The 27,875-nt window shown below is 37.2% G+C and overlaps 9 protein-coding genes across 9 annotated transcripts; 6 read left to right on the forward strand and 3 right to left on the reverse strand.

Annotated features, from left to right (window-relative positions):
- Positions 1–25: 25 nt before the first annotated feature.
- SAPINGB_P003117 (uncharacterized protein) lies at positions 26–2,079 on the forward strand (the record flags this gene model as incomplete). Its single annotated transcript, XM_031997835.1, has 2 exons — positions 26–68; positions 146–2,079. 2 exons carry the CDS (start codon positions 26–28, stop codon positions 2,077–2,079), a joined length of 1,977 nt encoding a protein of 658 aa, XP_031853726.1.
- A 2,040-nt stretch (positions 2,080–4,119) lies between these two features.
- SAPINGB_P003118 (uncharacterized protein) lies at positions 4,120–5,964 on the forward strand (the record flags this gene model as incomplete). Its single annotated transcript, XM_031997836.1, has 1 exon — positions 4,120–5,964. The coding sequence occupies one exon, from the start codon at positions 4,120–4,122 to the stop codon at positions 5,962–5,964; it is 1,845 nt and encodes a 614-aa protein (XP_031853727.1).
- Positions 5,965–6,157: 193 nt separating this feature from the next.
- On the forward strand, positions 6,158–6,846 carry SAPINGB_P003119 (uncharacterized protein; the record flags this gene model as incomplete). The annotated part of the gene is made up of 2 exons (XM_031997837.1): positions 6,158–6,419; positions 6,536–6,846. 2 exons carry the CDS (start codon positions 6,158–6,160, stop codon positions 6,844–6,846), a joined length of 573 nt encoding a protein of 190 aa, XP_031853728.1.
- A 707-nt stretch (positions 6,847–7,553) lies between these two features.
- On the forward strand, positions 7,554–13,561 carry SAPINGB_P003120 (uncharacterized protein; the record flags this gene model as incomplete). Its single annotated transcript, XM_031997838.1, has 3 exons — positions 7,554–11,280; positions 11,334–11,451; positions 11,500–13,561. 3 exons carry the CDS (start codon positions 7,554–7,556, stop codon positions 13,559–13,561), a joined length of 5,907 nt encoding a protein of 1,968 aa, XP_031853729.1.
- A 476-nt stretch (positions 13,562–14,037) lies between these two features.
- On the forward strand, positions 14,038–15,861 carry SAPINGB_P003121 (uncharacterized protein; the record flags this gene model as incomplete). Its single annotated transcript, XM_031997839.1, has 1 exon — positions 14,038–15,861. The coding sequence occupies one exon, from the start codon at positions 14,038–14,040 to the stop codon at positions 15,859–15,861; it is 1,824 nt and encodes a 607-aa protein (XP_031853730.1).
- A 1,955-nt stretch (positions 15,862–17,816) lies between these two features.
- Positions 17,817–18,469, reverse strand: SAPINGB_P003122 (uncharacterized protein; the record flags this gene model as incomplete). Its single annotated transcript, XM_031997840.1, has 2 exons — positions 17,817–18,278; positions 18,392–18,469. The coding sequence occupies 2 exons, from the start codon at positions 18,467–18,469 to the stop codon at positions 17,817–17,819; spliced, it is 540 nt and encodes a 179-aa protein (XP_031853731.1).
- A 627-nt stretch (positions 18,470–19,096) lies between these two features.
- On the reverse strand, positions 19,097–19,610 carry SAPINGB_P003123 (uncharacterized protein; the record flags this gene model as incomplete). Its single annotated transcript, XM_031997841.1, has 2 exons — positions 19,097–19,349; positions 19,528–19,610. 2 exons carry the CDS (start codon positions 19,608–19,610, stop codon positions 19,097–19,099), a joined length of 336 nt encoding a protein of 111 aa, XP_031853732.1.
- A 1,129-nt stretch (positions 19,611–20,739) lies between these two features.
- SAPINGB_P003124 (uncharacterized protein) lies at positions 20,740–22,517 on the forward strand (the record flags this gene model as incomplete). Its single annotated transcript, XM_031997842.1, has 3 exons — positions 20,740–20,914; positions 20,974–22,194; positions 22,513–22,517. 3 exons carry the CDS (start codon positions 20,740–20,742, stop codon positions 22,515–22,517), a joined length of 1,401 nt encoding a protein of 466 aa, XP_031853733.1.
- A 129-nt stretch (positions 22,518–22,646) lies between these two features.
- On the reverse strand, positions 22,647–27,694 carry SAPINGB_P003125 (uncharacterized protein; the record flags this gene model as incomplete). The annotated part of the gene is made up of 2 exons (XM_031997843.1): positions 22,647–27,474; positions 27,537–27,694. The coding sequence occupies 2 exons, from the start codon at positions 27,692–27,694 to the stop codon at positions 22,647–22,649; spliced, it is 4,986 nt and encodes a 1,661-aa protein (XP_031853734.1).
- Between the last annotated feature and the right edge of the window lie 181 nt (positions 27,695–27,875).

Below are 27,875 nucleotides of genomic sequence, written 5' to 3' on the forward strand. Positions count from 1 at the left end.
TTCTTTATCATCACCAATAATCTCAATGTTTAGTTCATCTGCTCCTAGCGAGTTGGAAAAGGCCATTGGTATGTTTTCATTAATTTAAATTTTTTTTAACTATTTCTTTTCTAATATCTTCTTTTTTTTTATTTTTGTTTTAAAGATAAGGCCACCGACCCCAATCTTACTTCTGAAAACTGGGAGTACATTATGGACGTTTGCGACCGCGTCAATGATGACCCTGAAAATGGTTCTGCTCAAGCTGTTTCTATTATTCAAAAACGTCTAGAGGGAGATGTGGCTAACCGCCAGCTTTATTCACTAACCCTCATTTCTGCTCTCGCTCAAAACTGCGGCTCTAAGATGCACCGCGAACTGGCGTCTCGTAGTTTTACTGGTCATCTCTTGGAAATGGCTTCAGAAAACCGAATTCACCATGCTGTCAAGTCACGAGTCATGGAAGTTATGGAAACTCTTTCTCGTGAATTTCATGGTGACCCTTCTTTGCGTCAAATGGAAGACGCGTTTAATATGGTTAAGCAACAAAACCCCAACTTAGCGCCACCCGCAGTTCCTCAAAAACACCAACTCACTGAGGCTGAGCGTCAGCAAGAAGAAGATGATCTTCAACTTGCTTTAAAGTTGTCTCTTCAAGATGCTGCTCCTTCTGCTTATTCGTTATATCAACCAAAGAATGAAAGCTCAAATCAACTCCAGTCTCAACCTCAGCAACAGCAACAACAATCTCAGCAATCTCAACAACAGCAACCTCAGCAAAAGCAAACTGAAACTGCAAAGGGGAAAACTGCTGCTACGGTTAACCGTGTGCGTGCACTTTACGATTTGTCTTCAGATGACCCCAATGAACTTTCATTCCGTCGTGGTGATGTCATTACAGTCATTGAAAGTGTTTATCGCGACTGGTGGAAGGGTTCGCTTAAGGGCAATGTTGGTATTTTCCCTCTTAATTATGTCACTCCTATTCCTGACCCCACTCCTGAAGAACTCGAGCAAGAGGCGCGTGACGAGTCGGAGGTGTTTGCCGAAGCCCGTAATGTGGAAAAGCTTCTTGCCATTCTTAGCAGCATTGATGGTCCTGGAAGTGCAGGTGCTGCAGAAGACGAAGAGCTGCAAAGACTTTATCGTTCAACACAAGCAGTTCGTCCTCGCTTGATTAAATTGATTGAAAAGTATTCGCAGAAAAGGGATGATCTGATTGACTTGGACAAGCGGTTCATGGCTGCACGCAAAACGTATGACCAGCTCATTGAGACGTCACTTTCGCAAATCCCAGCAAATCCTTTATCTTATTCTTCCAGTGCACCATTTGTTCAACCACCGCTTCAGCAGCAACAACAACAAGTTCCATTCCAGACTCCCTCTCAACAACATCAACCTTTGTACGGATCACAAGCTCCAATTACTTCACAACCTACTGGGTCTTATAATAATCTTTCATCCTCCTCACAAAATCAAAACCTGCCGTCGACCACTCAACCTCAGCAATCTTCTTACTTGACATCACAATCTACAGGATATCAATCAAATCAACCTGGATCTTACCAGCCTTCAGGTGGGTACCAGAATTCTCAGACTCCTAATGCTTACCAAAACACACAACCCTCTAATAATGGTTATCAAAATCAGCCAAATCAACCGAATCAACAACAACAGCACAATGGACCATATCAAACTTCGCAGCCCACTGGGTCATATCAAACTTCTCAGCCTACTGGAGGTTACTCTAGCGGTAATAATAATAACACTAATACTAGCAACAATACATATAACCAAGGAGGATACCAACAACCATTACAATCGCAGCCTACTGGCAGCACAAGTTCCTTCCTTCCATCTCTGCAGCCTCAGCCTGCGTCCAGCACTTCTCCATATTCTCAACAACCTCAACAGCAAAAACAATCACAACAGCAGCAGTCGAATGTTATTTCGCAATCTCCTCCTACTAGTGTTCCACCTGCAGGAATGCCACTGGGATATTCGACTTCTGAGCCAAGTCAGCAGTCACAGAACCAGCAGACTTCAAATTTTATTGTTCCCGCGGGGAGTGACTTGCGCAACCAGTCTTATGGGTATTAATAGTTATAATTAAAGATAATATTAACTGTGTTGATTTTTGATGACTTTTTTTTTTTTTTTTTTTTTAGTTTAATGTTATACCAATATACAAATTATTTATATTATAATTTCATCATTATTAATTTTATATATACTTAATTCAAAGTACCATTTATTTTTTTTTTTTGGGATACTATTATTATTTTATTATTTTATTATTTTAAAGATGTTTAAAGCTTAAGATTTTTGTGTAGCGTATTATTGTTTTTGTGTGAGTTTTTTTTATGGGCAAAAAAACCCATCCAAAAGCTGAAAAGGGCAATTTTTTTTTTTTTTTGGAAAGGGAAAAGATCCACGGAGTAATACCACGTGACTGGTGACACTTACGGCTGAGAAGGCACGGCTGTAAATGTTTTTTGGTTGTGTGATTTTTATTATTTTTATTATTATTTTTTTTTTCTTTTTTTTTTTTTTAAAAAAAACAAAAAAAATCCCTCGAATAAGAATCAAAAAAGATTTAAAAAAAAGATTTAAAATAAATTTTATAATAAGAAATGACGAAAATAAAAATTTGAAAAAAAAAAAAGAAAAGAAATTAATAAAATTAATAAAATTAATAAAAAAAAAGTCGGAATATATAAACCTGTTAATACGAAGACGATAAGTTGTATGTTAAGATGTTTGTATACTGATGATTGATTGTTTACTTAATTGTTTATGATACACATTTAAGATTCTCGTGAAGTGAGAGTTTATCCGATAAAAAGTCTTACCAACGGCTTTTATTTTAAAAACCTTTTTATTTTTATTTTTTTATTATTACAAAGAACTTTGTTTTATTTATTTATTTATTTTTTTTTTTTTTTTGCTCTTCTTTAAAAGTTGATTTTTTTTTTTTTTTTTTTTTTTCAACTTGCTATTATTGTTGTGTGTAATTATTAGAAATGAGCTCATTTAATTATAATCAACAATCAAAGCAATCAATAAACACTAAAAAAACCCACCTAAACCAAGTCAGTCAGTCAGTCAGTCAGCCACCCATCAAAATTAAGAAATAAAAGAAAAAAAAGAAATCACAAACTTGGACTTTTGTTTCCCGAGAATTAAAACGAAAAAAAATAAAAATAATAATAATAATAATAAAAAAAAAGGTGGAGAAAGAAAAGAAAAAAAAATTCTATCGGGAGTCTGTTCATATCTAAACGAAAATTGAAGAATATTGTAAGAATAAAAAAAAAAAATAACTATTCATTCGTTTGAGTTGTTAAATAAAAGTTTGAGTAGTTTTAAATAAGACCACACTGGTGATAGTAAATAATTAAGTCTGCCTGATAATACTTATAAGTATTACGATAATAATAATAATAATAATAATAATAATAATAATAATAATAATAATAATAATAATAATAATAATAATAATAATAATAATAATAATAATAATAATAATAATAATAATAATAATAATAATAATAATAATAATAATAATAATAATAATAATAATAATAATAATAATAATAATAATAATAATAATAATAATAATAATAATAATAATAATAATAATAATAATAATAATAATAATAATAATAATAATAATAATAATAATAATAATAATAATAATAATAATAATAATAATAATAATAATAATAATAATAATAATAATAATAATAATAATAATAATAATAATAATAATAATAATAATAATAATAATAATAATAATAATAATAATAATAATAATAATAATAATAATAATAATAATCCTATAATACAGATAATATAAATAATACAAATAATGGCGAGACCATACATCCCTACTTCCGTCTTTTGTACCGTGCCTTTATAGTTGACCGATTTTCCCGAAAAATTTTCATTTAAAAACCTCACCATTTTCTTTCTTTCTTTTTTGCTTTCTTGCTTGCTTTCTTATCCTCCTTTAACTTATCAAGAGATTTAAATATAAGGCTATTCCCATCTTTTTTTCCAATCTTCTTCTTCATCCTATCCTCAACCTCCCCAAAATACAACCTACCAAACATTTTTAGATAATCCAAAAAAAAAAAAATGACTCCTAGTATAGACTTCATAGACCTCCCACTAGAACTTCACGTCTGTATTGCTCAGTACCTCTCAGCATACGACCGCAAACGACTTTCACAAACATCTCAATCACTACGGCCCGTCTACAGCCGCGAGTCATGGCGCCACTGTACAGTTGACGATTCTTCCATCTCTTCTTCTTCAACAACTCCATCAATTCACTTCTTACTTCATGAATCAGACCCAAGTATTGCAGACCCATATCTACAAACCCGTAAGGTCCCACTAAGAGCTCTTCGTAACCCACAAAAACATTCTTGGTTTATTCCAGATGCCGTCATTTCCCTACGTGTTCGACAACCTTTACCACCAGATGTTGATTGCTCTAAATTCAAAGCGTTACGACAAGTGTCTTATGGAGAAACAGTGGAAGTCCGCGTCGAAAATAGACCAGAAGAATTTCCAGAAAATTGCACCACCCAGCTACACATCTCAGATACAAATGACCAAACAATATCTCGCCTACTACTCTATGAAGTCTCGAAATCTACAGGACTTCATCCAGACCCCCGATCTTCTGCCGTAACTGTTAGCAAACTTCAAGTGTCGCCCACCTCAGCCCTCCCGCCATCCTTTCAACCCTCCGCTTTCGCTCCGGTTTTCGCGTCATCCCTCCAAGAGCTCTCCATTTCTGTGTCCTCCCTCGGGCTCCATGCCGGCGCATGGCTCGAGTATCTAGCTTACCACACGCACCATCTGCCGTATCTAAAACACCTTTCCATAGATGGCCCTAAAATCCACATTTCTACCGTCCAAACTACTCGGTACCCTGTGGCAGTGACTCGCGAAATTCTAGCACTCACTCACATTTCGTCGCACGTTACAGAATGTCGTGTAGCACCAATGATTCTCTACGACTATGATCTCGATGACTCGGTTGCAACCCCTGTCTCTGCGCAAATCACAATACCAGCAGTCACAGAACTCGACTTTGCAAATAATACATGCTACAATCTTCTTGCAAAGTATCTCCACTTCCCTCGCCTTGATCGCGTCTTTTTTAAACCATCACCTTTCCTTTTGGCCGCTAATCTCACCTCTATGGCTGACGGTCTCACACACCTACAAATCGGTGGCAAGCTGGCCACAAGCGCAGGTACGCTTTCCAGTATTGCCCAGCTTCCACATTTGCGAGTCTGGCAGTGCCATTACTTCGATGCTGCTGTTGTCCGAGACCGTTTTTCATACTCTACCTTCAACGCATATGCCAGCCAGGTGCTGGCCAAGCCTGAGATCACTTCACTCTCTTCTCGCTCGGGGATACCTTCCTGGCGTAACGCAGAGGTCCAGTCTCAGTTCCACACTGCTCTGGCTGCCATTACTTCTAACCCACTGACGGCCTTCCAGACTATTAAAAAACTGGCGGCTGACGATTGTTTAAGAGCCCTGTTATTGACTCTTTGCGGAATTGAAGCTGTGTTTAGAGTTGCATGTCATTTGCGTGAGCTCACACATTTGTGTGTCATTTATCCAGACTCCTTTTCCACATCTCCTGGCCTCCAAGCTCTTCTAGAGCAAAACTCTCCATCGTCTTATTCCAAAAATTCCCTACAACAAGTCCGCGTGGCTTTGGTATCAAAACATCCCAGAGTCGATCCAGATTTTGCGTGTCTGCCGCAAGGTTATGGTATGCTGCCGTGCTTTAATCGTGCGGCAAATAGCGCCCATGTACTCTACGATTTAGCACAGCAGCGAGACCTGAGCCGGTACCAGGAAATTGACCCGTCTAACGGGTGTTCAGTTATTAACAGTTATCAGATCAAGTATGACGACATGTTTGAGCATGATTTTGTAGAATGGGAGCATTAAAGGTATCTGAAACAAAAAAAAAAAAAAAATTAGAGTATATAGAGTGATAAAGCCTAATCAATAAGCTTTTCTTCCATGTTAATATTAATGGCCGCGATTGTTATTAAAATTGTCCGTTTTCTCATCAGCTTTTTTTTTCTTTCTTTTTTTTCTTTTTTTTTTCTTCTTAACCATCACATCCACTATCACTCAAATGCTCAATCCGCCTGCCATCATTTTCGATATTGCCAGTGGCAAGCATCATCATTATAATCAGTCTCTGGTTGAATCCACAGACTATGCGGCTATAACTGAACACATTGCGTGCTACATTGATTTCTGTGGACCGCTCATTGCAACAAAGCTACCACGTTCCATAACCTCTTCCTCAACTTGTTTTGGAGCTTTGCGCAACCTCTGTCCAAACATCAAAGTGTATCCGGAACGTTACCTTTCTGGTGGTCTTATTCATTACCGTACTACCTTGATTGTTTTTTTTTTTTTTTTTTTTTTTTTTTGAAATTATTTTCATATTCCTTTCAAGGTTTTTTTGTTATCTAACGATGCTTTTTTTTTTCTTATTCTTTTTTAGAACTTAACATTCTTGTTTATACAATCAATGATGCTCCATTATCCGGGATAGCTGTTGAAGAACTTGGCCGCGTTTTCTATCGTATTTTTAAACCATTATACCAGGGTTTAGATCCTGCTGTGCTTGGTTCCGAAAAACCAATCCCGGACCCGCCAATTGAAACTTGGTTAAATTTCCCTTATGCTGACCGCCGCGCAAATTCACCATTCAAGTTGATTGTATATCATTTTGCTACTGATAATATGAGTGCTAGTATATTTGGGTACAAGTTGCGTCAAGGATTAAAACATCATGACATGAATTTATATTGATTAGTATTTATAGAATTAGAATAGAATTAGAATAGAATTAGAATAGAAAAAAAAAAGGAAACAGTTTGGATTTTAAGTGTTTATTAGTTCAAAATGGTACTTTTTTGTTTTTCATTCAGTCTTTCCCCACCAGGCACTGCCGATTTTTTCACGTGCAGAAAGGCCTGGGCTTGGATTTGACAGGTGCATGATTCAATCCTAGTTTAGCCACTGGAGGGTATTTGTAGAACAAAAAAGTTCATCAGTTTAAACAAACGACGAAGACTCGGTAAGATTTTCAAAACCGGTTGAAAACGGTGGCGGGATTTTCCAGTCAAAACGTTGGTGGTTAGGTTGAATGTTGTTTGTTTACTTGGTGCTGCTGCTGATGGTGCTGATGGTGCTGCTGCTGCTGTAAACCCTGCACTAAGTCACTCTGACCAACCAAACCGCCACCACCACCAAAAAAAATTTTTTTTTTAACTTTTTTTCACTTCATCAAATCAACAACCAAATCAAACATTCAAAAGGCTTTCCAAAAGGATCTCTTTTTTTTTTTTTTTTTTTTCTTCAAGTTGAACTTTTTTCATCTTTCATATTTTATTATTAAATAATAAAAGAGTTATGTCGAAAATTACTTAGTTTCCATATTACATTATTATTTGTTATTAATACCCCCTTTATCAAATTGTCCCTTTTTATAAACCCTTTTGTCTGATCACTAGAATATGTCCAAGCTGTCAGTTAACAGCACGCTCACAAACAATGTCTGTCTCCAAAACACCCCAAACAACTACTCCCAAAATAATCCCCTCAACAATCGCCGACCTTCCTCTCCGCCGTCGTCATCTTTACAGGACGTTGTCCCGGCCCAGGCCAATAGGCTGAACCCAAGAGATCATTCCGCCCGTATAGCACCAGCCCCCCCGCGATCCGCAAAGCAACGCCGCGCGTCCTCAAACATCACTGTCTCGGCTGCTCTTTCAGCCACCTCGGCCCCGTCATCTCTTAAACCCCACAGTTCCGGACTCTCATCGTCCTCATCATCCCTTTCTTCTAAAGTTGATACCCTCCCGCCCAACCTTGACATTATTCATCAGTGGTCTGCTAATGATCCTTCCCAAGACTTGACGGCCCATGTTTCTTCGTTGTCGAAAACTGTGGTCAATAAGCGTGACATTTTCGGCAGAACACTTTTGCATCTTGTAGCTTCCACTAGTGATAAGAATTCTAACAACAACAATGATAACTCTAAAATCACTCTGGCCGAAGCTTTACTGGCAAACCCTCAAGTCGACCCTTCACTCGAGGATTATGAAAATGGATGGACTCCACTTCACACAGCCATTGCGTCTGGTAATATTACAGTCGCTCAAATGATTTTGGCCCGCTCGCCTGAAACTGCGGCAATCCGTGACAAGGCCGGACAGCGGCCTTTGGATCTGTTCAGATCCATGACTTTTGGGAAAACTTCTTTTACTAAAATACCCGAATCTCAGCTACCCTCTGATTCAGAAGCTTTCACTACTAACAACAACAAAAGCAACGTGTTCCCTCAACAGGAAAGATCCGCATCAGTACTCTTGGCCTTTGGATCAAATACCAATCATAACCTCGGATTCCCAGATGGCGATGATAAAGCGGCCCCACAGCAAGTGCCCATTATTCGCGATCTTGAAATTTCACGACACATCTTTACACACTGCAAAATGCACTATTCTTCAGTCATGGATAGGTTTCTCAATGATACAGGCGACAATGCAAGAGACGAATCTGATTCAGATGTTGATTCCGGAACAGAGCTCGATGCGCATGCACGAATCAAAAAACGCAATAAGCAGAGCTCAAAACTTTTAAAAATTCCAGTCGACTCTCCAACCGCAAAATTTCTACCATTGAAAGTTACATCTTCTAAAATATCTAAATATCACTCGGCCGTTTTATCTTCGGATCATGTGGGGAACCTATACCTTACTGGATCTTCTCGTTGTGGTCGACTCGGTCTCGCTTCTGAAGATAATCATGGTTTAAATGGAGTCCCGTCAATTCAATTCACATTTTGTCAGGTCCCATTTTTTTCAACAAAAACAGTCGTCGATGTAGCTCTTGGACATTTCCATACTGTTGTTTTGACCTCTGAGGGATCTGTCTACTCATTTGGCTCAAACGAGTATGGTCAGCTCGGCTATTCAACCCCCATCCACCCCATCTCACAATACCCTGAAAAACATTCCCCACAGATAGTATCCGAAGCTTCGCTTTCTTCAGGCGAACGCATCATTGGTGTTGCTGCATCCAAGGTCCACTCAGTTGCATTTTCGCCAAATTACATGCTCATATGGGGGAAAAATGTGGGTCAGATGGGCTTCACTCCATTGGAAACAAGCTATGACGTGGGGAAACTCAGTCTTAAAAATAGACGTCGTCGCTCATCTGCAAATGTAGGAACTGGTGGACAAGGTAATGTAGGTCATGGCACGAGTCTGCTTGCCTCGGGGATTGATCCCAAAGATGGTGGTATCATTCAATCCACACCACGCGTCTATACCGGTATTGCAGGGCCTATTGTCCAAGTTGTGGCTTGTGAATTTGCCACAGTTTATCTTCTTGAAGACCATTCAGTTTGGGTGCTTATGAATGGCGAAAATTTCCGCATAAAGTTCCCCAGTTTTACCAAAAATCAAACCGACTCATTTTCCGCTTACGCAAACAAAGCTCCTACAGTAAGCTTCATTGTCAAGATATCAATCAGTTGCATGGGGTATGTCTGTGCTGTCGACAATCTTGGGATTGTCTACTCTTTCAATCTCCGTCCGCATTATATATCCCCTGCTGCCATTGAATCTATGGAAGAAGGAAGTTATGACGGGTCCAACACCCACCCACCCAAGGGTCACCAAATTGCCAAAAACATTAAAATTAAGATTCTTTGGCATGCTTCTATTGCATCAATGGTAGCTGTTGACGCTGACATTTCTGATGATGGCTCGGTAATTTTGTGTACCCGTGAAGGAACTGTTTGGAAATCGTTTTCCAATAAAACAAGCAAAATATCCGCTTCAAAACAATATCAAACACCTTCCACACATACCATCGTCATGACTCCAGGTACCGGGGTAACACGTTATGTTTACGAGCAAGTCTTGTTGGCCAACCGTGTATATAGTGTGTCTTGCGATGCCTTATTTTCTTCGTTTGCATTGCTGCAAGATGAATACGTCCCTGACGCTCTTGGAGTCAATTATTCTCTTTCCAAAATTGAATACGCCCATCTCTTACCTCGCATTGAAGCTGGTGATACGTATCCATTAAACGAGTATTTCAGTAGCATTCTTCCAAAACAAAATTTCAATACAATGTTCCCCAGAGTTTCGTTTGGAGATAAAACTGAGGCAGTGGCAGCCGCTCATTACCGGGAAATCTTCACTAACGAGCGCAGTCCTTTGCTATCTTCTCTTATTGGGAAAAACTATCTTTACATGTCATTCCCTGGTGATTCTATTCGGCCTTATTTCCCCGACCACATTGAACGCCATTTCGATGTCGACGTGTATTTGGCCCAAAGTGCTGGCTTGAAAAAAGTTGGAAGCGCTCATGCTTTATTTTTACTGGCTCGCCTTCCCTACTTTAAGTCGCTCCTTTCTAGTAGTAAAACATCCGTCAGTTTACAAACTAAAGAAGGTGACATTAAGGTGACATTTAAAAAAACTTCTCAAGGAAACAACCAGTTGATATTTGCTGGCGTCAAGGATGCAACTGTTGAATCCATCATTTCTTACATCTACACCGACGACTTTTTTTTTGGACGGGACCGGCTCCCCAGTCCTCCATTTTTGAAAAATGACGTTGAACAGAAAAAAAGAAAAGAAGACGAAGAGTTGTTTGATAAGGAAGATATTCGGCTAGAGATTTATCGTATTTCTAAACTTCTTGGCGTTATGAAGGGTGGCCACGGATCTATGTCTATTATTTTTAATAGCAATATTGAAAAGCAAAGCACTCTTGGTAAGGATTTGTTTAACATTTTAGATGATTCTTATCTGCATAATCCCGCAAACACTCCAACAGATGCACTAATTTCATTCACCTCTGGTGCTGATGTAGACATTACTCTTGAGGGAGATGTCCATGTGTATCTTCACAGCTTTGTTCTTGCTGCCAGATCTGCCTTTTTTACAGCAAGCTTTTCTCAGCGTTGGTACAATGATTCCGAAAGTAGTACCCCCGCATTGGCATTCCAGTGTCATTTTCCCGACATATCTTTGCCCGTATTCCGAGTGATTATCGAGCACATTTACTGCGACTTTGGCGTCGAAATCTTTAATCATCTGAAAGGCGGGTCCTTTCAGGACTCGTCAGAGTTTGTTAAGTTTGTCAAGAGTGTTTGGCAATGCGCAAACTTTTTGACCTTGGTCAGACTATGCGATATCTGTCAAGCTGTCCTTAAGGAGTTCAGTAAGTATTCTGAATAAAGAAAATATTCTTAACCTTGTGCTAACTGGATTTAGTTCATTTGGATAACGTTTGTGAAATGTTAGAATTTTGTTTGGAATATGACGGCTTCAAACTCCATATTGCATGTTTGCAATACATTTTTGAAAACATTGAATTTATGTTTGAAAATGGGTAAGTTAATTTTTTTTTTCATTTAAAATAACGAGGCTAACCATTTAGATTATTGTCCGATTTATCTTTTGCTGGCTTTTGCTGTTTATCAGACTACTGTCAATCACGGCTAGAAATTCCCACTATTTCAAACAGTAATAGGTTGTTTGGATTTATCAACGACATTGAAACACATAATGAAGTTGTTTCCAAGTTATCTTTACTAGACTACTCTCCATTAATATATACCCGGTCTTCTTCAAAACAAACTAAAGAAAAGGACAATAAAGCAAAAACAACTGCCAAGTATCACAAGCCGTCAATTGATGATGGGTCAGATATGCTTTTCAGTCTTGACATGGAGGAAAACAATTTATCAAATAAATCCTCTGCTGCGTCATCAAGAAGAGTAAGTTTTTCTACGGGTACCGAGAGTATTAGTCCCACTCCGGGATCAGTTATTGGCTCATCTGGATGGCAAGTGGTGGGTTCTCGTAAGCCGTCTTTCCCTACATCGTCTAAGGCTGCTGTTTCAGAAGCATTATTGAGTCAACCTCAGGCTGTACCTATTTCAGTTTCTAAGCCGACATGGTCAAACAACCAGTTATCTCAAGCCACATTGTTGCCAAAGCCAGTGGGTCCAGCATCAGTAGTGCAACAACAAGGCTTTGGTACAACTTTGGATCAACGGCCCAATGCCAATGAATCAAACTTTCCAAGCTTAGGATCATGGCAGCAGGCTAAGGAAAAGCGTACCACCACAGTTGATACCTTGACGAGCACTCGCACTGCATCGGTTATTTCTGGATCTTCAAAGCCTTCTAAACTACAACAAGCATTACACCAAAATGGGAGCTCCAGTTCTAATGGCCCATCACCTGTCGCATCAAGCTTAGGAGGAGTGTCTGGCATTTATTCTGCCGGATCGTCGCCATCGACATTGTCGCTTTCTCTTACTGCTTCCAAACTAGCCACCCGCATTTCATCCGCAAGTTCAAGTCAAAAGTCTTCTTCTGAGGGAATGTTCACTATTAAACCGGCTAAAATGTCTAAAAAGGACCGTAAAAAACTTCAGCAACAGCTGGAAAAAGAAGAGCAGGATAGGAAAGCTGCTGCTGCTGCTGCTGCACTTGAAGATTTGACTGGCACTTTTCTGCTTGAAGAAACTTCGACTTCGAATCCATGGAAAATCCCCACTTGTTCTTCTTCTGCTTCCCCTTCAGCTGTCACACCTGTGGAAACGCCGTTCTCCATTTATTCCTCGACAAGTGTGAGCACTAGTTCTAGTGATTTAGGCGATAAGCACGCACGTGCAAACTTTTTAAAAAGTTCTCCGGCTAATGGTGGTAGCACTTGCGTCGCCTCCCTGGTCTCGAAATCCGAAGCTAATAATATTAATTATAATAACAACCCAGGCAAAAATGTTTCAGCAAATAGTAGCTCAAACACCCCCCGGCTAGGATCCATTGCTGCGGGGCCGACACTTGCAGATATTATTGAACAGGAGCGAATTTTTACCGAGATTAAGGTTCAGCAAAGCCGGAAGAGCTTTAAGGAAATTCAGGAGGAAGAAGAATTCGCCAAATGGTGGGCAGAAGAGTCCGCAAAAGCTCAACGTGAAGAAAAAGACCGTGAGAATCGTCAGCGAGAGCTTTTAGAAGATGCCGTGTCAGGTCAAAAGAATAGCAATAAAAACTTTACGAAGGGTCATGGTGGTGGTGGTGGTGGTGGTTCCAATAATAATGGTAAAAGTCGTAACAGACGAAATAAAAAGTCTGCAATTGCTGCTACTAATAATGATAATAATCGACAAGCCAATGGTTCAAACAACTTAAACAGTGCAAAATCCCAACGCGGACCCTATAATAATAATAATAATAATGACCATCACAATAACGGAAATAATGGGGGCGGCAACGATGTCCAAAACAAGACTGGGCCAGGAAACAGGCCTAAAGAATTGGAAAATGGCGATGGCAACATCCATGAAACGATGGATAAGAAATCTGGGTCAGGCAGCAAAGATAATAATAAGCTTAATACTAATCCTGGGTATCATCATTCCAGATCTGCGTCTAGACGTGATGCCGGCACGCATAAAAATAAGGGCAAGCCATTGGCTTTAGAGTAAAGGAAGCCCCCCGGCCTTTTTTTTTTATTTTATTTTTTTTTATTAATATATGTACTATAATCTATTAATTGGTATTTTTTTTTCAAAATATTGAATGAATTATAAATCACGCCAAATACTTAATGAGTTTTATTATTACTATTATATAAAAAATAAAATATTCTAAACCAAATTAGGCTTGTCGCGAGTTTTCGTTTGGCACACTTGTGGAGTTTAAAAACCAGGTGAGGCTAGATACTGTGCGACATATTTAAGTTTGTAAGATTAGTAGTTAAACTGGCTTATCGATTTGTATTTTTTTTATTTTTATTTTTAATCCTTTTTAAACTCAGCATTTCGCTCTTTTTAATTCTTTTACTTTTTTTTTTCTATAATCAATTTGATTTTTTTTCTTCTATCTTTTTTTATATATGAATGCTTCTGAAATTGAAAAACTCCCCCTAGAACTCCACTATTCTATCTGCCAATTCCTTTGTATGGCAGATAGGCAGCGGATTTCACAAACCTGTCTAACCCTCAGATCAGCATACTTTAGCAGAGTATGGAAAGCTTGCACTTTGGTCAATACTCCTATTGACGTCTTTGAAAATCTTTCTCAAGCTTTGCACTGTATTCCGGAGAAAATTTTTTTCCAACCCCACCAATACAGCTGGTTCCCTTGCAATGAAATCACAAAAATCATTATTTCTGAATGTCCGGCGGACGAATTTATTCAAACTGTCACGTTTGACGCGAGCCAGTTCCCCGCGCTAAAACTTATTCAGTTTGCTCAACTCCCTGTACGTGAAAGCACCAGATTGGCTGAGTCCCCCTTTTTCTTATCCCTTCAAAGACAAAACAGAGTGAACGTAGAAATCAGATACACATTAAACGGTCCTAGTCTTTCCTCACAACTTGCAATAATCAAGCGTCTATGCCCTAACCTAAGCTACTTGAAAATCGATTTGGAATACAAAAATATAACTGGCTTTAAATCCATTATTAAAGATATTAGAATTCTCAAGGAAATTCGCTTAAAGGGCATTAGCCGTAAAATTTTTTCAATCATTGTCGACTACATCACTGCTGAAAGGTATCCTTATTCTGATAACTTTTCTGTGTACATCAATGCCATCAATTATGAAGAAAATGCAACTCTTCAAGCTATCTCTGAAGAAGAGACACTGGAATATTTCACAAGACTACCGGAATCTCTGAGATGCAGCTTGTCGTTGGCTAATGCTGTTAGTACTGACTTCCCTCCTAAAGCTTATGACATCATAAACATCTCAGTAGACCACAAAACCCCATACCTGTCTCTTCCTCAGATTACAACGCTTGACGTAACAAAATACAAAAAATTTGCCATACTTCAGGATATGGAATCTTTGCAAAATACGGCATTCTTATTTGCAGTGCATGACACATTGTGGAACTCTACAATTGGTCAACGCACCTTTTCAGAAGCACTTACAGCTCTGGATATTAAAATCTGGCCCAATTTCCAAAAAAACAAAATTAATACTAGTATTGTACGGTTTTTGCCCACGATGAAACAGCTCAGGCGGTTGTGTATTTGGGGAAACATTTATTCATATCATGACAATGACTTCTTGTATAGGCTTTTATATCCGTTTCTTTTATCATTTCGTGAAAAACGTGTCAACGAGTTATTTGGGTATTATGATTTTATGACAAAAGAAGATTTAATATTGCAAACCTTCTTTGAAGTCTTTTATGATGACTCAAACGCAATATACGTTATGTCTGAATTGGAAAGAAATGTCATATTGGCTTGCCTAATTGCCATGTTTACTAATGCTGGTAGAGTCTCAGCTGCAATTAAAAACTTAGACAATCTTCTCAACATAAGCTCTACTTGGTTCTATCAAGCATGTGTTATGGAATCAATCATGTTAGTTATAGAAGAGTGTGACTTTCTAGAATATCTGGAAATCAAAACTGATCGCGGGTATTACGTGTCTCCTGGTTTGATGAGTTTATGCCACAAGAGTAATCTCAAGCAAATCTTTGTGAACACCAAACTCAACTGGCACAAAAATGCCAAAGACTATGATCTTGAAGTTGTTCCTAATGTGCCAAACCGGTGGTTCAATTTTGTTACTAAGAAAGATAACGATCAAGGTGATGAAGAAAGTCTTTGGATGAATCTCATCATTGACTTGGAAAAAAAGGAAGAATTTCCTCTTCTATTGGCTGGCAAAGATAATGCAGGATTCTTCAAGATTGAGAGCTTCCCAGATCCCCATCTAGCTCCCAATCTTACTCATCCAACCATATTTGGTGAGCACTTGATATAATAAACATTTTGATCAAATTCAAATTTAAAAACATATATCTTTTTTTTTTAATGAAAAATCCCAATTAAGCTTAAAACATTGATAATTGTTGGAATTTCAAAACTAGATACTGAAAAGTATAAAAGTAAATTCCCATTCATCCAAAAGTTAGTTCGAAAGATTACTAACAGTTACACGTGATTTTGTTTACCCTGCCTCTTTAACTTTAGGGTTTACCATTGGCTAAACAAATAGGTGGACGCCATATATCTTTGGCTATAAATTTGCGAAAATTTTTTCCTTTTTACTTTCTATCTTCACACAAACACATCTTGGTTAACACATTATCAAATTGGTATGTCTTTAGAACCTCTCGGTTTTAATTCATGATATTATTTTTTTTTCTTCTCTTTTATCAAGAGCCATGAATATGATGACTCTATTTAAAACAAAACCAAAAACTAGAGTATATGAAGTTAATGATTCACAACTTTAATCTGAATTTTTTGAGATAGAATTTATTCTATTTTCATACTGGTTTGCGAGATTTTGAGAAGAAATTTTTAAAAATAATGCCTAATATTTTTTTTCTTTTTTCTAACTTATTTATAGAGTCGTAGTAATTTCATCGACAATGGTTCTGTAATTCATTTAGCGACAACTTTGTTACAACTTTGTAAAAGGTAAGCAATTATGTCAATCAAATCTCTTCAACAAATGGTTTTTATGATGAAAGAACAAATAAAGCTGGAATTACCTACTGAATACTTCTGTAGAAAAAAATTTTGCTGCAACAACCTAAACCTGAGACCAATTAAAGAGATTTGATTTTTTTTCGCTGCCATTTATTTACATGTTTCTAACCCTTTATTGTTCAGGTATTTAATAATTTTACTTTATAGTATAATCGCAGATGAAGATCGAAAGCACTGGGCACTGACGAACCTCTGGTTCAATGTGAGCGAGATGCTATTATGTGGACTTAGAAAACCCACGCAACAGATGCATCTATTTCAATGATCTTTAGAGGCAATCAAATTCAATTTACTGACATTGATTCTCTGCAGTTTTTTGTAAATTTTCGATATAGCTTCTAATATAACTGGTAAGTTTACTTTATTCTTTTACTTTTTTAAAAATCTTGGTGATGATTCTTTGATGACGAGTCATATTCGGGCTTCCCGATGACGATACAACCATTTATATTCCATTCATGCATTCCTGAAATTTCGATTATTGTTTTGAATACTCATTTTAAATTAATTTTTAGAAGAAATTTCTAACTGATATTTTAGATTTTATTCTTAAACTTCAACCTCCATTTCCATTATCAAGCAAGAAATGACTGTTTAATATGATGAGCATTTTAAATTTTGACAAGCATATGTCTGATTTCTTTTGAGGACAACCTTTTCTCTGATTCTGCAGTCTAGCTTTGTTTTGATATACTGGCTAGATCATGTTGAATACAGTTTGGGTATGTTAAATATTTTATTTCCTAACTTTGTGAAGTTTCGAATGATGTTTCTTCCACAACTCACGACGGTCAACTGTGCCTAAATTTCTGGCGTTGATGATTTTCTCGCCCCTGACAAGGCGTGGACTCTGATCAAACTTCACAAAGTTTTTTTACATTGTATTTTAGCAAGAAGTATTTTACTAACATTTGTCGTGGTTGATTAGATATTATTAGCATGAAGAATTCTTATTAAATTAAAATATCTTCAGATTTTTTGAACTCTTTGTATATAACCGTAGATTTAATAAAATTAAATTTTAGTTAAAATAAATTAATTTTGGACACTTGTTCACATGTAATCAAAACTTTTGTTTTTTTCTTAAACCTTATCATGTTCCAGATCATGATTATGACCCAAAAAATCACTATTAAATTGAAATTCTATTATATTTTAAAAGTACAGAAAAAAAAGTGGCAATCCGTCCAGATGAATTAATCCCTATTATCTTTATCGTTTTTAAACCTGTTCATCAGCAAAAGCGCTCTCAATAGGTTTCTCCATGATGGCAGCATGACCAAGAATTGTGACACCAGAAGCACCAATGAGCCAAAGAATGGTGGAGAGAGGAGAAGCAATGAAACCAAGAGGCAGAGCAATGATAAGAAGACCGGTGTACAACTGAGATGTAGTAAAGGAGGTGATGCCCAGGTGCAAATCATTGCCCTGAAGCATACCAATACCGTACATGCCGCCAATAACAAAGATGATGACAAACAAAAGCAGAGGGTTAGTGATCAAACTGTAGACGGAAAGAAGAGCAAAAATAACGGCATAATTGGCAGAAAAGTAACTGAGATTGTAGTTGATACGAGATTGAGCATCGACCCATCCCTGGGGCTTGGACATGCGCTTGACATCAAAAAAGTCAGTGACAGACTTGAGATTAGAGAATCGGTTTTGTAAAGCACCGGTTTCTGTCTAGAAAAAAAAAAAATTAAAGTTAATATTGTTTTTTTTTTTTTAATAAAGTGCTGTTTTGTTGACCAGATCAATCTAAGAAGATCCGCCCATAAGTTTTAATGTTTACATACTCTTAGTCGTTCCAGACCCAATCGATCAACGAATTCGGAGATTTGGAAAGAAGCCAAACGAGTAGATATGCTGTCCATTTTGATTGAAATGTTCTTGTGATGTAAATTAGTTGCTGATATATGAATATCAAAAATCAAATATAAAAAAAGGGGGAGATGTGAATGTGTTGTTAAAAAGAAAAAAAAAATGTAAAGGGAAATGAAAACCAGAAATTAAAAAGGAGGCTCGCGAGGCTCAGGTGGGAGTCTGAAAAAAAAAAAAAAAAATTACTTTTCGTTGAAAATAAACAAAAGCATGTTGGAAGCAGCCACTTTTACTCTTTGAATATAGCCACGTCATGTTGTTTCGAGTAAACATGTAACATGATTGTAACAACCAAAGCCTAGTTTACTACGGTTTCTGAGCTTAGAACCATGTAAGTTTTAATACAATTAAAAAGGTGCCAGAATTACATGTAATTCTTTACTTTTTTTTTTTTATCTTCATTATAATATTTATTTATTTATTTGCACTATTCATCTAAATCCCAGTTTCAATTTGTTAGAAAAAAAAAAAAAAAAAAAAGAGTTCATACTCTTAGTTGCATACTCGGCCTACTTTCCCGGCCATTAGAGTTGAAAATTTTCCCAAGTTTGGTATTAAAAAAACATAAGTATTGTCTTTTTTTGTTTTGATAAAAAGAAAATGTAAAAGAAAAGGTCCATTTATGATTCACCAGCTTTTCTAGAGTTACAGGCCACAATTTTTATTTTATCAGCGTTTTCAATAATGCCATCCTCCATTTTAAAGTTGACATCCTTGACAACAAATGTCCAAACGTCATCACAACAGCGATATGTGTGCAGGTGGCCTCGGACTGTGCATCGCGACTTAACTTGCTCGCGTAGTTGATCTGCAATGACTTGGTCAAATCTCATCAATGTCTTGACTGCCAGTTGCGGCTCAATCAGCGAATTTCTATAAAAAAAGAAACGCAAAAAAAAAAAAAAAAGAAAAAGAAAATTTTACAAGTTAGACAGGTTATTTTTAAAAGAAAACTAATTGTGGATTGTATTTTTTTCATTCTTTTTTATTCTTGTGATAAGATATATACTTATCCAGTCATTTTTTCTTCATTTCCCTCAAAAACACTTACGAGATCAAATAGTCCAGAGTATCTTCTAACGCGGTACCAACACTGCTTCGTCTGTAAAGTTCATAGTATTGTGTGCTGCTCATTTTTTATTGGGAAAGATGTGAGTAATGAGAGAAAAAAAGATTGTAGGTAAAGTGGTAATAATGATAATGATACAATGACAAATATTTTATTTACACAAAACGTTACACTGATAATTGTGATTAACTGCAAAATGTACGATTCAATTCGTTACGAACTGAAATTTCAGTTACAAGTATTTTTTCTTTTATTTGAAGTTTCGAGAAAGTAAATGAATTTATCAGAAAAAAAATATGCCTATTGTCTTGTGGTATTTTTTTTTCTGAGGGTTTTTTTTAAATGAATGTTGAAAGGTAAAAGAACTAACGAGGGTATATATATATATATTGGAAAGTGATAGAGAGGGAAAAAAAAATTAGCAATCGCTCTTCATTGCATTTATATACTACCGGTCTCAAATATACTTTGAGACCTTAATATTCTGTGAAGCACTGTGATCCAGTGATAATTCTCATGTGACCTGACTGTAAATACGTATAAAAATCTTTTTTTTTTTTTTTGCCTACAACGCCACTTTCTTCTTCCTTCTAAATTTTTTTTTTTTTGTCAGGAAAAACAACAAACCAAAACTTTCGACGTTTTGCACTGTTTGTACTATTTGTACTATTTGCACTATTTTTCTACGATTACGACTGTTTTTTTAAAATTGTTTTAGAAGCTATTGAGCTAGAAATTAGTGTAAGATTTTTATTTATTTTTTACTTTAACTATTAAGGCTTTTACTTTTAAGAAAAAAATTTTCAAAAACAAATATAAAGAGCATAAAAAATTTTTTTTAAAAAAAAGGAACTCTTTAAAATTTCTTAAAAGGTTTTTTTTTTCGACCGTGAGCAATTTTTAACTGAAAGCTTTGTATTTTCAGTGTTGTTTCGATTATTCCTACAAGTGTAGAACAGCATTTGCATCTGATAAGACAAATTCTTGTTTTTTCAATTTTTTTTTTTTTTTTTGGAAATAATATACGTTATTGCATAGGTTTTTTTAATATACATTTCCGTTTCAAGAAAAAAGTTTTTTAGCATCTTAAGCTTTTAAGTAAATATTTCATTTATCATTTAAAGCTGGTGTTTTTTGTTAGCATTTCTACTTATATAAGTCCTTTTAAATTTTTTTTCCAATTAATATACCAATATGGCTTCAGCTGTTTATTATAAGTTTAAATCTCAAAAAGACCCGTCTCGTATTCTTTTTGAAGGAACTGGCATTTCTGTCTTTGACTTGAAAAAGGAAATTCTCTTGGAGAACAAGTTGGTAGATACTGCAAATAACTTTGATTTGGAGATTTCAAACCCCGATACTAAAGAAGGTACGTCTTATCTGATTTTTTAAATCATTTTTAAAGATTTTACTAACATTTATCAATAGCATATGACGATGATACTGAAGTAATTCCCAGATCTGTGTCTGTTTCAGCACGCCGAATTCCCGCTTCTCGTCCTGGTAAAGGTACTGCTATCTACTATGTCACTGGAAATATGACCAATGTGTCAAAGCAGATTAATAATAAGAAGGAAGACCTTAAGAAAAAGTCTTCTGCACCTGGTGGTGACAGTGAAGATGACAAAATCAACGCCATGTTTCAGACTCAAGGCGAACAGTGGGAACAGACCCAAGAACGAATGGCCACAGCTCAGCGTATTTACAACAAGCCTGTGCAACCAAAGGGTGTTCCAGGGCCTAGATATATTTGCCAGAACTGTGGAAAAACTGGTCACTACAGATCTGATTGTCCCATGGGCAATGATCGAAGATATAAACCAACTACTGGTATCCCTAGAAGTTTCTTAAAAACAATTGATGCTCCAAAAGATAATGACACTGGAACCTATATGGTTAACGGTGAAGGACAAGTTGTTGTTGCTGTAGCAGATGAAAACTCATGGAAAAACTTTCAAACTAAAGCTAAGAAGAGTCAGCAACTTAACGATAAGCCTGACGATCCTGAGCTTGAAGATCCCATTTCCCATAGACTTCTTGTCAAACCTGTTAAAACGCCATGCTGCGGCACCACTTATTCAGAAGATACTATTCAGCAAGTGCTTTCTGATAGCGGTGTTTGCCCCAAATGTGGCAAAGATGTTTCTCTTGATCAGCTTGTCCCTGATGACAAGATGATTGAGCGTTTACGGGAATATAAAGCGGCCAAGGAACAAAAGCGATTGGAAGAGGAAGCGAATGGTGCATCAGCTAGCAACGCGGCCACACCTACAACAACCCCAGCACAGCTTGCTACAAGCATTTCTCCCAGCTCCACCAAGCGCAAGCGAGATGACGAGAGCAGCGAGTCTGAATCTGGTACCGAAGGCGAGGATCGGAAAAAGACAAAAACCGATTCTGCAGAACCAGAAGTCTTAGAAATCAGTACTAAACCACTGGAGGCTGCATCTCTGCCTTTGCCCATGCCTGATCCCAATGCACTACTAAACTGGAACCCAAGCATGATACCCGGAATGCCACCAATGCCTATGATGATGCCTGGTATGCCACCCATCATGCCATTTATGGGAATGATGCCTCCTGGTATGCCAGCTGGAATGCCTTCAATGCCTCCAATGATGCCTGGGATTTCACCACCATTTCTTTCTGGTATGAATTTTAATAACGGGGGGTTCAATAATGGAGGGTTTAATAATAATAATAATAATAACAACAATGTCCCTAATGGCAATAATAATAATAATAATAATAATAATAATAATAATAATAATAATAATAATAATAACAATAACAATTATAATAACAATTATAATAATAATAATCATAATAATAATAACTTCCGGGGTGGGCCGCGCAACAATAACAACAACCGACGACGCAACTATAACCGGAACCGTGATACCGACTTTCATGTTTTGTAAAAAATAACACACATTATAAGGCAGTCTTATAAAAATTTTAATATAGAGTAGTATTAGTATGGATTAAATTTACCAAATAGCTTAGTTTTTATAATTTTTAAATAAAAAATCTATCAATTCTTTGTACATTTTTTTCCCCCTTAAGTATATATTTATTTATTTATTTTTTCTTAATTTAAATCATAGCTCATCGTGAGCGTTTTCATCACCAAGCTGGGCTTCATAATCAACCGCTTCCTCATCTTCCCTTGCTTTTTGAGCTCCCTTCAGGATCTCTTCATCGTCGTCACTTTCATCATCACTATCACCAGAATCAGGGATTAGATCTGGGACATCTTGAGCAGCAACAAACTCCTCAAGATATTTTGCCACCTTCTTATCTAGTGCAGCCACTTGATCATCATACTTTGTCCACTCAGGAACTTGACGTCTAGCACGATCAAGTTTGGGCTCCTTGGTCATTGGATTGTTGCACAAGTCAATTGTTTTTGCAGTTAATAAGCTCTCATCAGAGCACCAAGTCTCACACCAGAGCCAGTCCTGAGGTAAAGAGAAAATTGGCAGCTGGCGCTGTAAATGGTTAGGCAAGTCCTGGTCCAAATTCGACAAGGATCCAGGGTCTGCGCTTAACATCTGGTAGTGTTGGCGCAACATGTCACCTGCAGCCAGCTCACGGAATCGAACAAGATCGACAACGTAGAGCGCAGAAATATGGTATTTGAGATCTCCCAAGTATCGTTTCCAGTATCCCTGCTTCCAGAAACGGAACCCTTCGATTTCTTTGCGTGAGTCACACATGGGTGTGAAGCCATAAGGTGCCCCATGGAGATCAAGTTCAACGAGGTCGTGCATGTCAGTACGCACAATTTGGTCGGCATCAACAAAAATGATCTTGTCTAAGGATTGTGGGAATAGAACATCCAAAAACAAAATCTTGTAGCCCCAAATGGTGCGTTGCTTTTCAGTTTGGTGGCGGAGCCAATGAGGCCACTTGTAAGTGACAAGCTCGTAGTCGAAGCCCCGCTCCTTGGCCAGATAGGGTAAGAAGTCCTTAAATTTGGGGGAAAGGAAGTTTTCAATGATCCAAAACTTAACAGTGTGATTTGTATGAGCAGTCACACTATAAGTCATGATACTCAAAAATCGCTCATACAAGTGACCGCTAGCAACAGAGAAAATGTTAATATCAGCATTCTTCTTGGGGGGTGAAAGAGCGGTTTGAGCCCTGTGCTTCTGCTGAGTTTCAGAATCCTTTTTGAAAAGTCCTGAAAAGGAGTTGGCAAGTTTTTTCCCAGCATCTTCAAATGCTCTTTTGATAGAATCACTAGAATCTTGGTCCTCGCTCGTAGCTTCAGCTTCCTTTTCCAAAACATCCTTGTTTTCCATACCCCGCTTGCGTTTAAGTCTAGGAATAATGGTAATACCAGTATATTCAGTGACCCAGATTTGGTCAGGGTTCGCAAGCTCAGAACCATCAGTAAGTGCAACACTTGCAATTTCAAAAATTTCTGCAGATGGCCCATCTTTAAGAGAAATTTGCCATAAACCAGGAGTGGTTTTCAGCTGCAAGTATCCAAGATTTTCCATAATGATGGTGTCAGTGAAAAAGGGACCATCAAGAGGACTAAGGTTAAGAGCAACACCACGGGGGGCTTGCATACGAGTAATATCACTAGCATGTCCTTCAATCAAAATGTGTTTGAGTTCATAGGTACCCTTGAGTGCAGTGTTTCCTTCTTCATCAGGTTCAACCTTATCCAAGATAATATTGTCAAGATCGTAAATACTTTTCTTTGGCATAACAATCCAAGCAGGAGGAACATCAAGATCAAGGTACAGTAGGGTAGACTGAGGCATGTTTGATAAAACGATATCACCAGAAGTATTGACCACAGCTCCATCATTATCAAATTTAGGAGCAATTGGCAAGCTAGCTCTATAAAAGCGTTTCAATGGGATACTGTCAATTTTGGCCTTGGGGTTCAAAATGACTTTGATTGAAATGTAGGGGATCTGAGAAAGAGACTGGAGATAGCTAATATAAACCTGGCCCTTTTCACTAAGAGGGTCGATGACTGCAGTCAAATGGATCAAAGCAGTTTCCTTATTGCCAACTTCAAAGGAGGTCTTGGGGAGATTCCAATGTTCAACATCCAAACGAGTGTATTGGACATTGTAAATACTGCTCTTTGCCACATAGTTAAACTTTACCTTGGAAACTAGAGACACAAGCTTATCAACAAAAGTGAAAGAAATGTGGCGGTCATTTCCTGTTTCCTTTGTGCTGGCTTTAATAGAAGCAAACAGATTGAGTTTCTTAGAAATAAGGATCAATCCCTTGATGCGTGTCTTGAATTCGTATTCTTTCAAAAGACCCAAGTCTTCGTGTTCCAAAAAAATGCCATCGGGAAGAGGAATAACTCTTCCAGCAGAAACAACAGTAAGATCCGAATCAACAATTTTCTTGAACTCAAGAGTCTTCATTTTAGCAATCAAATTATAGTTTTGGTCGTAGTGAGTTTGAGTAGTAGAAAAGGAGTCTTCGGGTGTAATCTTATTTTTAATCTCCTCGAGGGAAGGAGATTCTCGCTTTTCGCTATAGGTTCCGTACAATGCAGTGTAAATATTTTCAATAGCTTCCTTAGAATAGGCAAGATCAGCCTTTTGAGATGTTAAAAGATACAAAATATTGTTGACGATGTTTGCAGTTTGCTGATTTGAGCGGGAAGCCTTGAGATCAACAATAGGGACAACGTTAAGACGGAAAGTAGCCTCGCTTTTAGACAAAAAGGTAAGCCCTTGGATTACCTGATTGAGAAAGCTTTTTGTGTGAGACTTGCCAAAAATCCAATAAGTAGAAACAAAATCTGGGTTTTCAGTGTTTTCTGGGATTCTTTCGCGAACAAAAGAAACAACATTATTGCTAAAAGAACTTTGTTGGTGATTAGGCCAAAGAGTATCGTAAAGCTCGTCTACACTATTGTAAACAATATTGGAAGCATCGCTTGTTGAGATGATACGATTACGGCGAGTGAATGATTCTTGAAGAAGGATATCCTTAAGAACAATATCACTATCGTCGTCATCAATTTCGCCTTCTTCAATGAGGCCCTTGACGATAAAACTATCTGATTTCACAATCTGAGACATTTCGTAGAACCAATTAGGATCGGGGGTAATGAAGACGCCATTTACAATGATTGTAGGAAGTTGAGAGTCAGAGATATGTATGTCAAGACGATGAGCGGTTGCTTTAGCTTCTTCAATTGTGGCTGCGATTTTCTTGTCGTCAAAGATGGATCGGTATGATTCATACTTTTTAGTGTTATAAAAGCTGTTTGCAGCAGTGATGTGGTTAACTCCAGAAAGGAGCTTTGAAAGATACTGGGTAAGACCTTGTTTGTTTCTGCCTCTCTCGTAAATAGCGTACATTTCGTAAGTAATTTGCTCACCCATTCTGTCGTGGGGCAAGGGCAAAAGAGCAATCTGAATAGGAACATTACGTTGCCAAATAAGAAGTACATCATAAAGAGAACGCATATGAAGTTCATTTGAAGGATCAAAAGCGTAAACAAGAGTATGGGTATTATGTCTAATGGGAAGGAAGTGAGATTGTCCAGCGTTAAGAAACTGGGTGAGAGAAGGGCTCCAACGGCGATACTGGGAGTCTTTGGTAATATCGTTAATCCAAAGAAGAGAAGAAGAACGATAATCAAAACGAGTATACTCAGAATCTTCGAGCTTAGAATATCTCTTTTCTTCATCGTCTTCGTCTTCGTCTTCGTCTTCTTCTTTCTCTTCTTCTTTCTCTTCTTCTTTCTCTTCTTTCTCTTCTTTCTCTTCTTTCTCTTCTTTCTCGTTTTTTTTTTCTTCTTTTTCATCAGAAATATCTTTATCTTTAAGAATGTCTTGTTCAGGAGAGTCAGCAAAAGTAATGAGTTTGATAGCATCTTCGGACTTGATTCCAATTTGATTGAAAAGAGAAAAAAATCCTCTTTCACGCTGAATTGCATTGGTGATGGTGAATATATCGTCGTTTGGTTGAGTGACTGGAGCACCATTGACATAAAGAATATTGGCACCTGGACTAATTCTAGTTTTGGCAAGTTCCACCTTAAGATCTCGATCAACAGGGAGTTCAGAAATAGAGTGTGAGTAGCGTGGAAAATCAAGAGAAACATTGACTAGAGAGTCAAACTTGTTTTCGCTGTTCATGATGAACCCGACAGCTTTAACACCAATAAGAGGGATATTTTGCTTCTTAATGGTTGCACCTTCATCAGCAGCCTTGAGCTCAATTTTCTTAGGTTCATTATCGTTAGAAGCAGAATCATCATTTTCATTGTTTTCAGTTTTGACATCGCGGTCATCGATAACAAGGTAATCTGTGCGTTTGACATAAAGCTCGACACCATAACCAGCAAGTGGTTGCTTTTCCGGGATATTATTATTATTATTTGTTGAAACATTTTCGTCAAAAACGGATTTACGGTATCTAATGACATATCTAATTTTTCCATTTTCAGCAGAGTGGTAAAGATGTTTGTGGAAAATAGGGAACGAGTTATGGGTGATGTCTGCATAGAGTATTGCAACAGGTGCATCATTTCTAGATCCAAAGACTCTGTCGTGTGGGAGAATAAGAGAGTTATCGGAGATTCCATTAGATTTTGTTTCAAGAGCAAAAACGGTATCAGAATCGCAAGAGGTTTTTTTATTGTAGCTGATCCATACGGGGCATTTTTCTGATGAAGCACTACTAGAAGCTACAGAGTCATGGTACTGGTAATAAGCTTGGATTTTAGCTGAATGTTTGTGCAATCCCAAAGCCAAATCAATGAATGGGACAGCTGATTCAGAAATATATCCATTGTCTAAAGCAAATTTAATTGCAGTATCGTAGAGAAGTTTATCACTAGGTTTGGGAATATCCTCGAGTTGTTCACTAGTAGATAATTCCAATAGAAGTGGATGGTAGATTGTGGAATTTTCAGCAGCAATTGCTTCACTTGTGGGTTGTTAGAGAAAATATCTATTAGAATAAAAAGTAAAATATCAGTATTAACGTACACGAGTTCCAATTGAAATGGAACAACATCCCATTCAGCCTTTAGATCGATCTTAATGTCTTTTGGGAGAGAGGCTGAGGTAGAAGTGTCGGTTGCAGATACGCACACTGACCAAGCTGCCGAGGCCGCTGCAATAAGAGGTTTAACAAATCCTCTCATGGTCTGTTAATTTTGAAAATATATATATATATATGGCTAAAATATAAAAGTATTAATAAATTATTAATGATATTGATGGTAGTATTATTCTTACAAAAAAAAAAAAAGATGTGAAAAAGAAAACACTGAGACTAGTTTTTTTTTTTTTTTTTTTGGACCAGGCACTGTATTTTTATTACGG

Source organism: Magnusiomyces paraingens (assembly GCF_902498895.1).
Source record: "Magnusiomyces paraingens strain CBS 517.90 genome assembly, contig: contig2, whole genome shotgun sequence".
In the NCBI taxonomy this organism is placed as follows: domain Eukaryota; kingdom Fungi; phylum Ascomycota; class Dipodascomycetes; order Dipodascales; family Dipodascaceae; genus Magnusiomyces; species Magnusiomyces paraingens.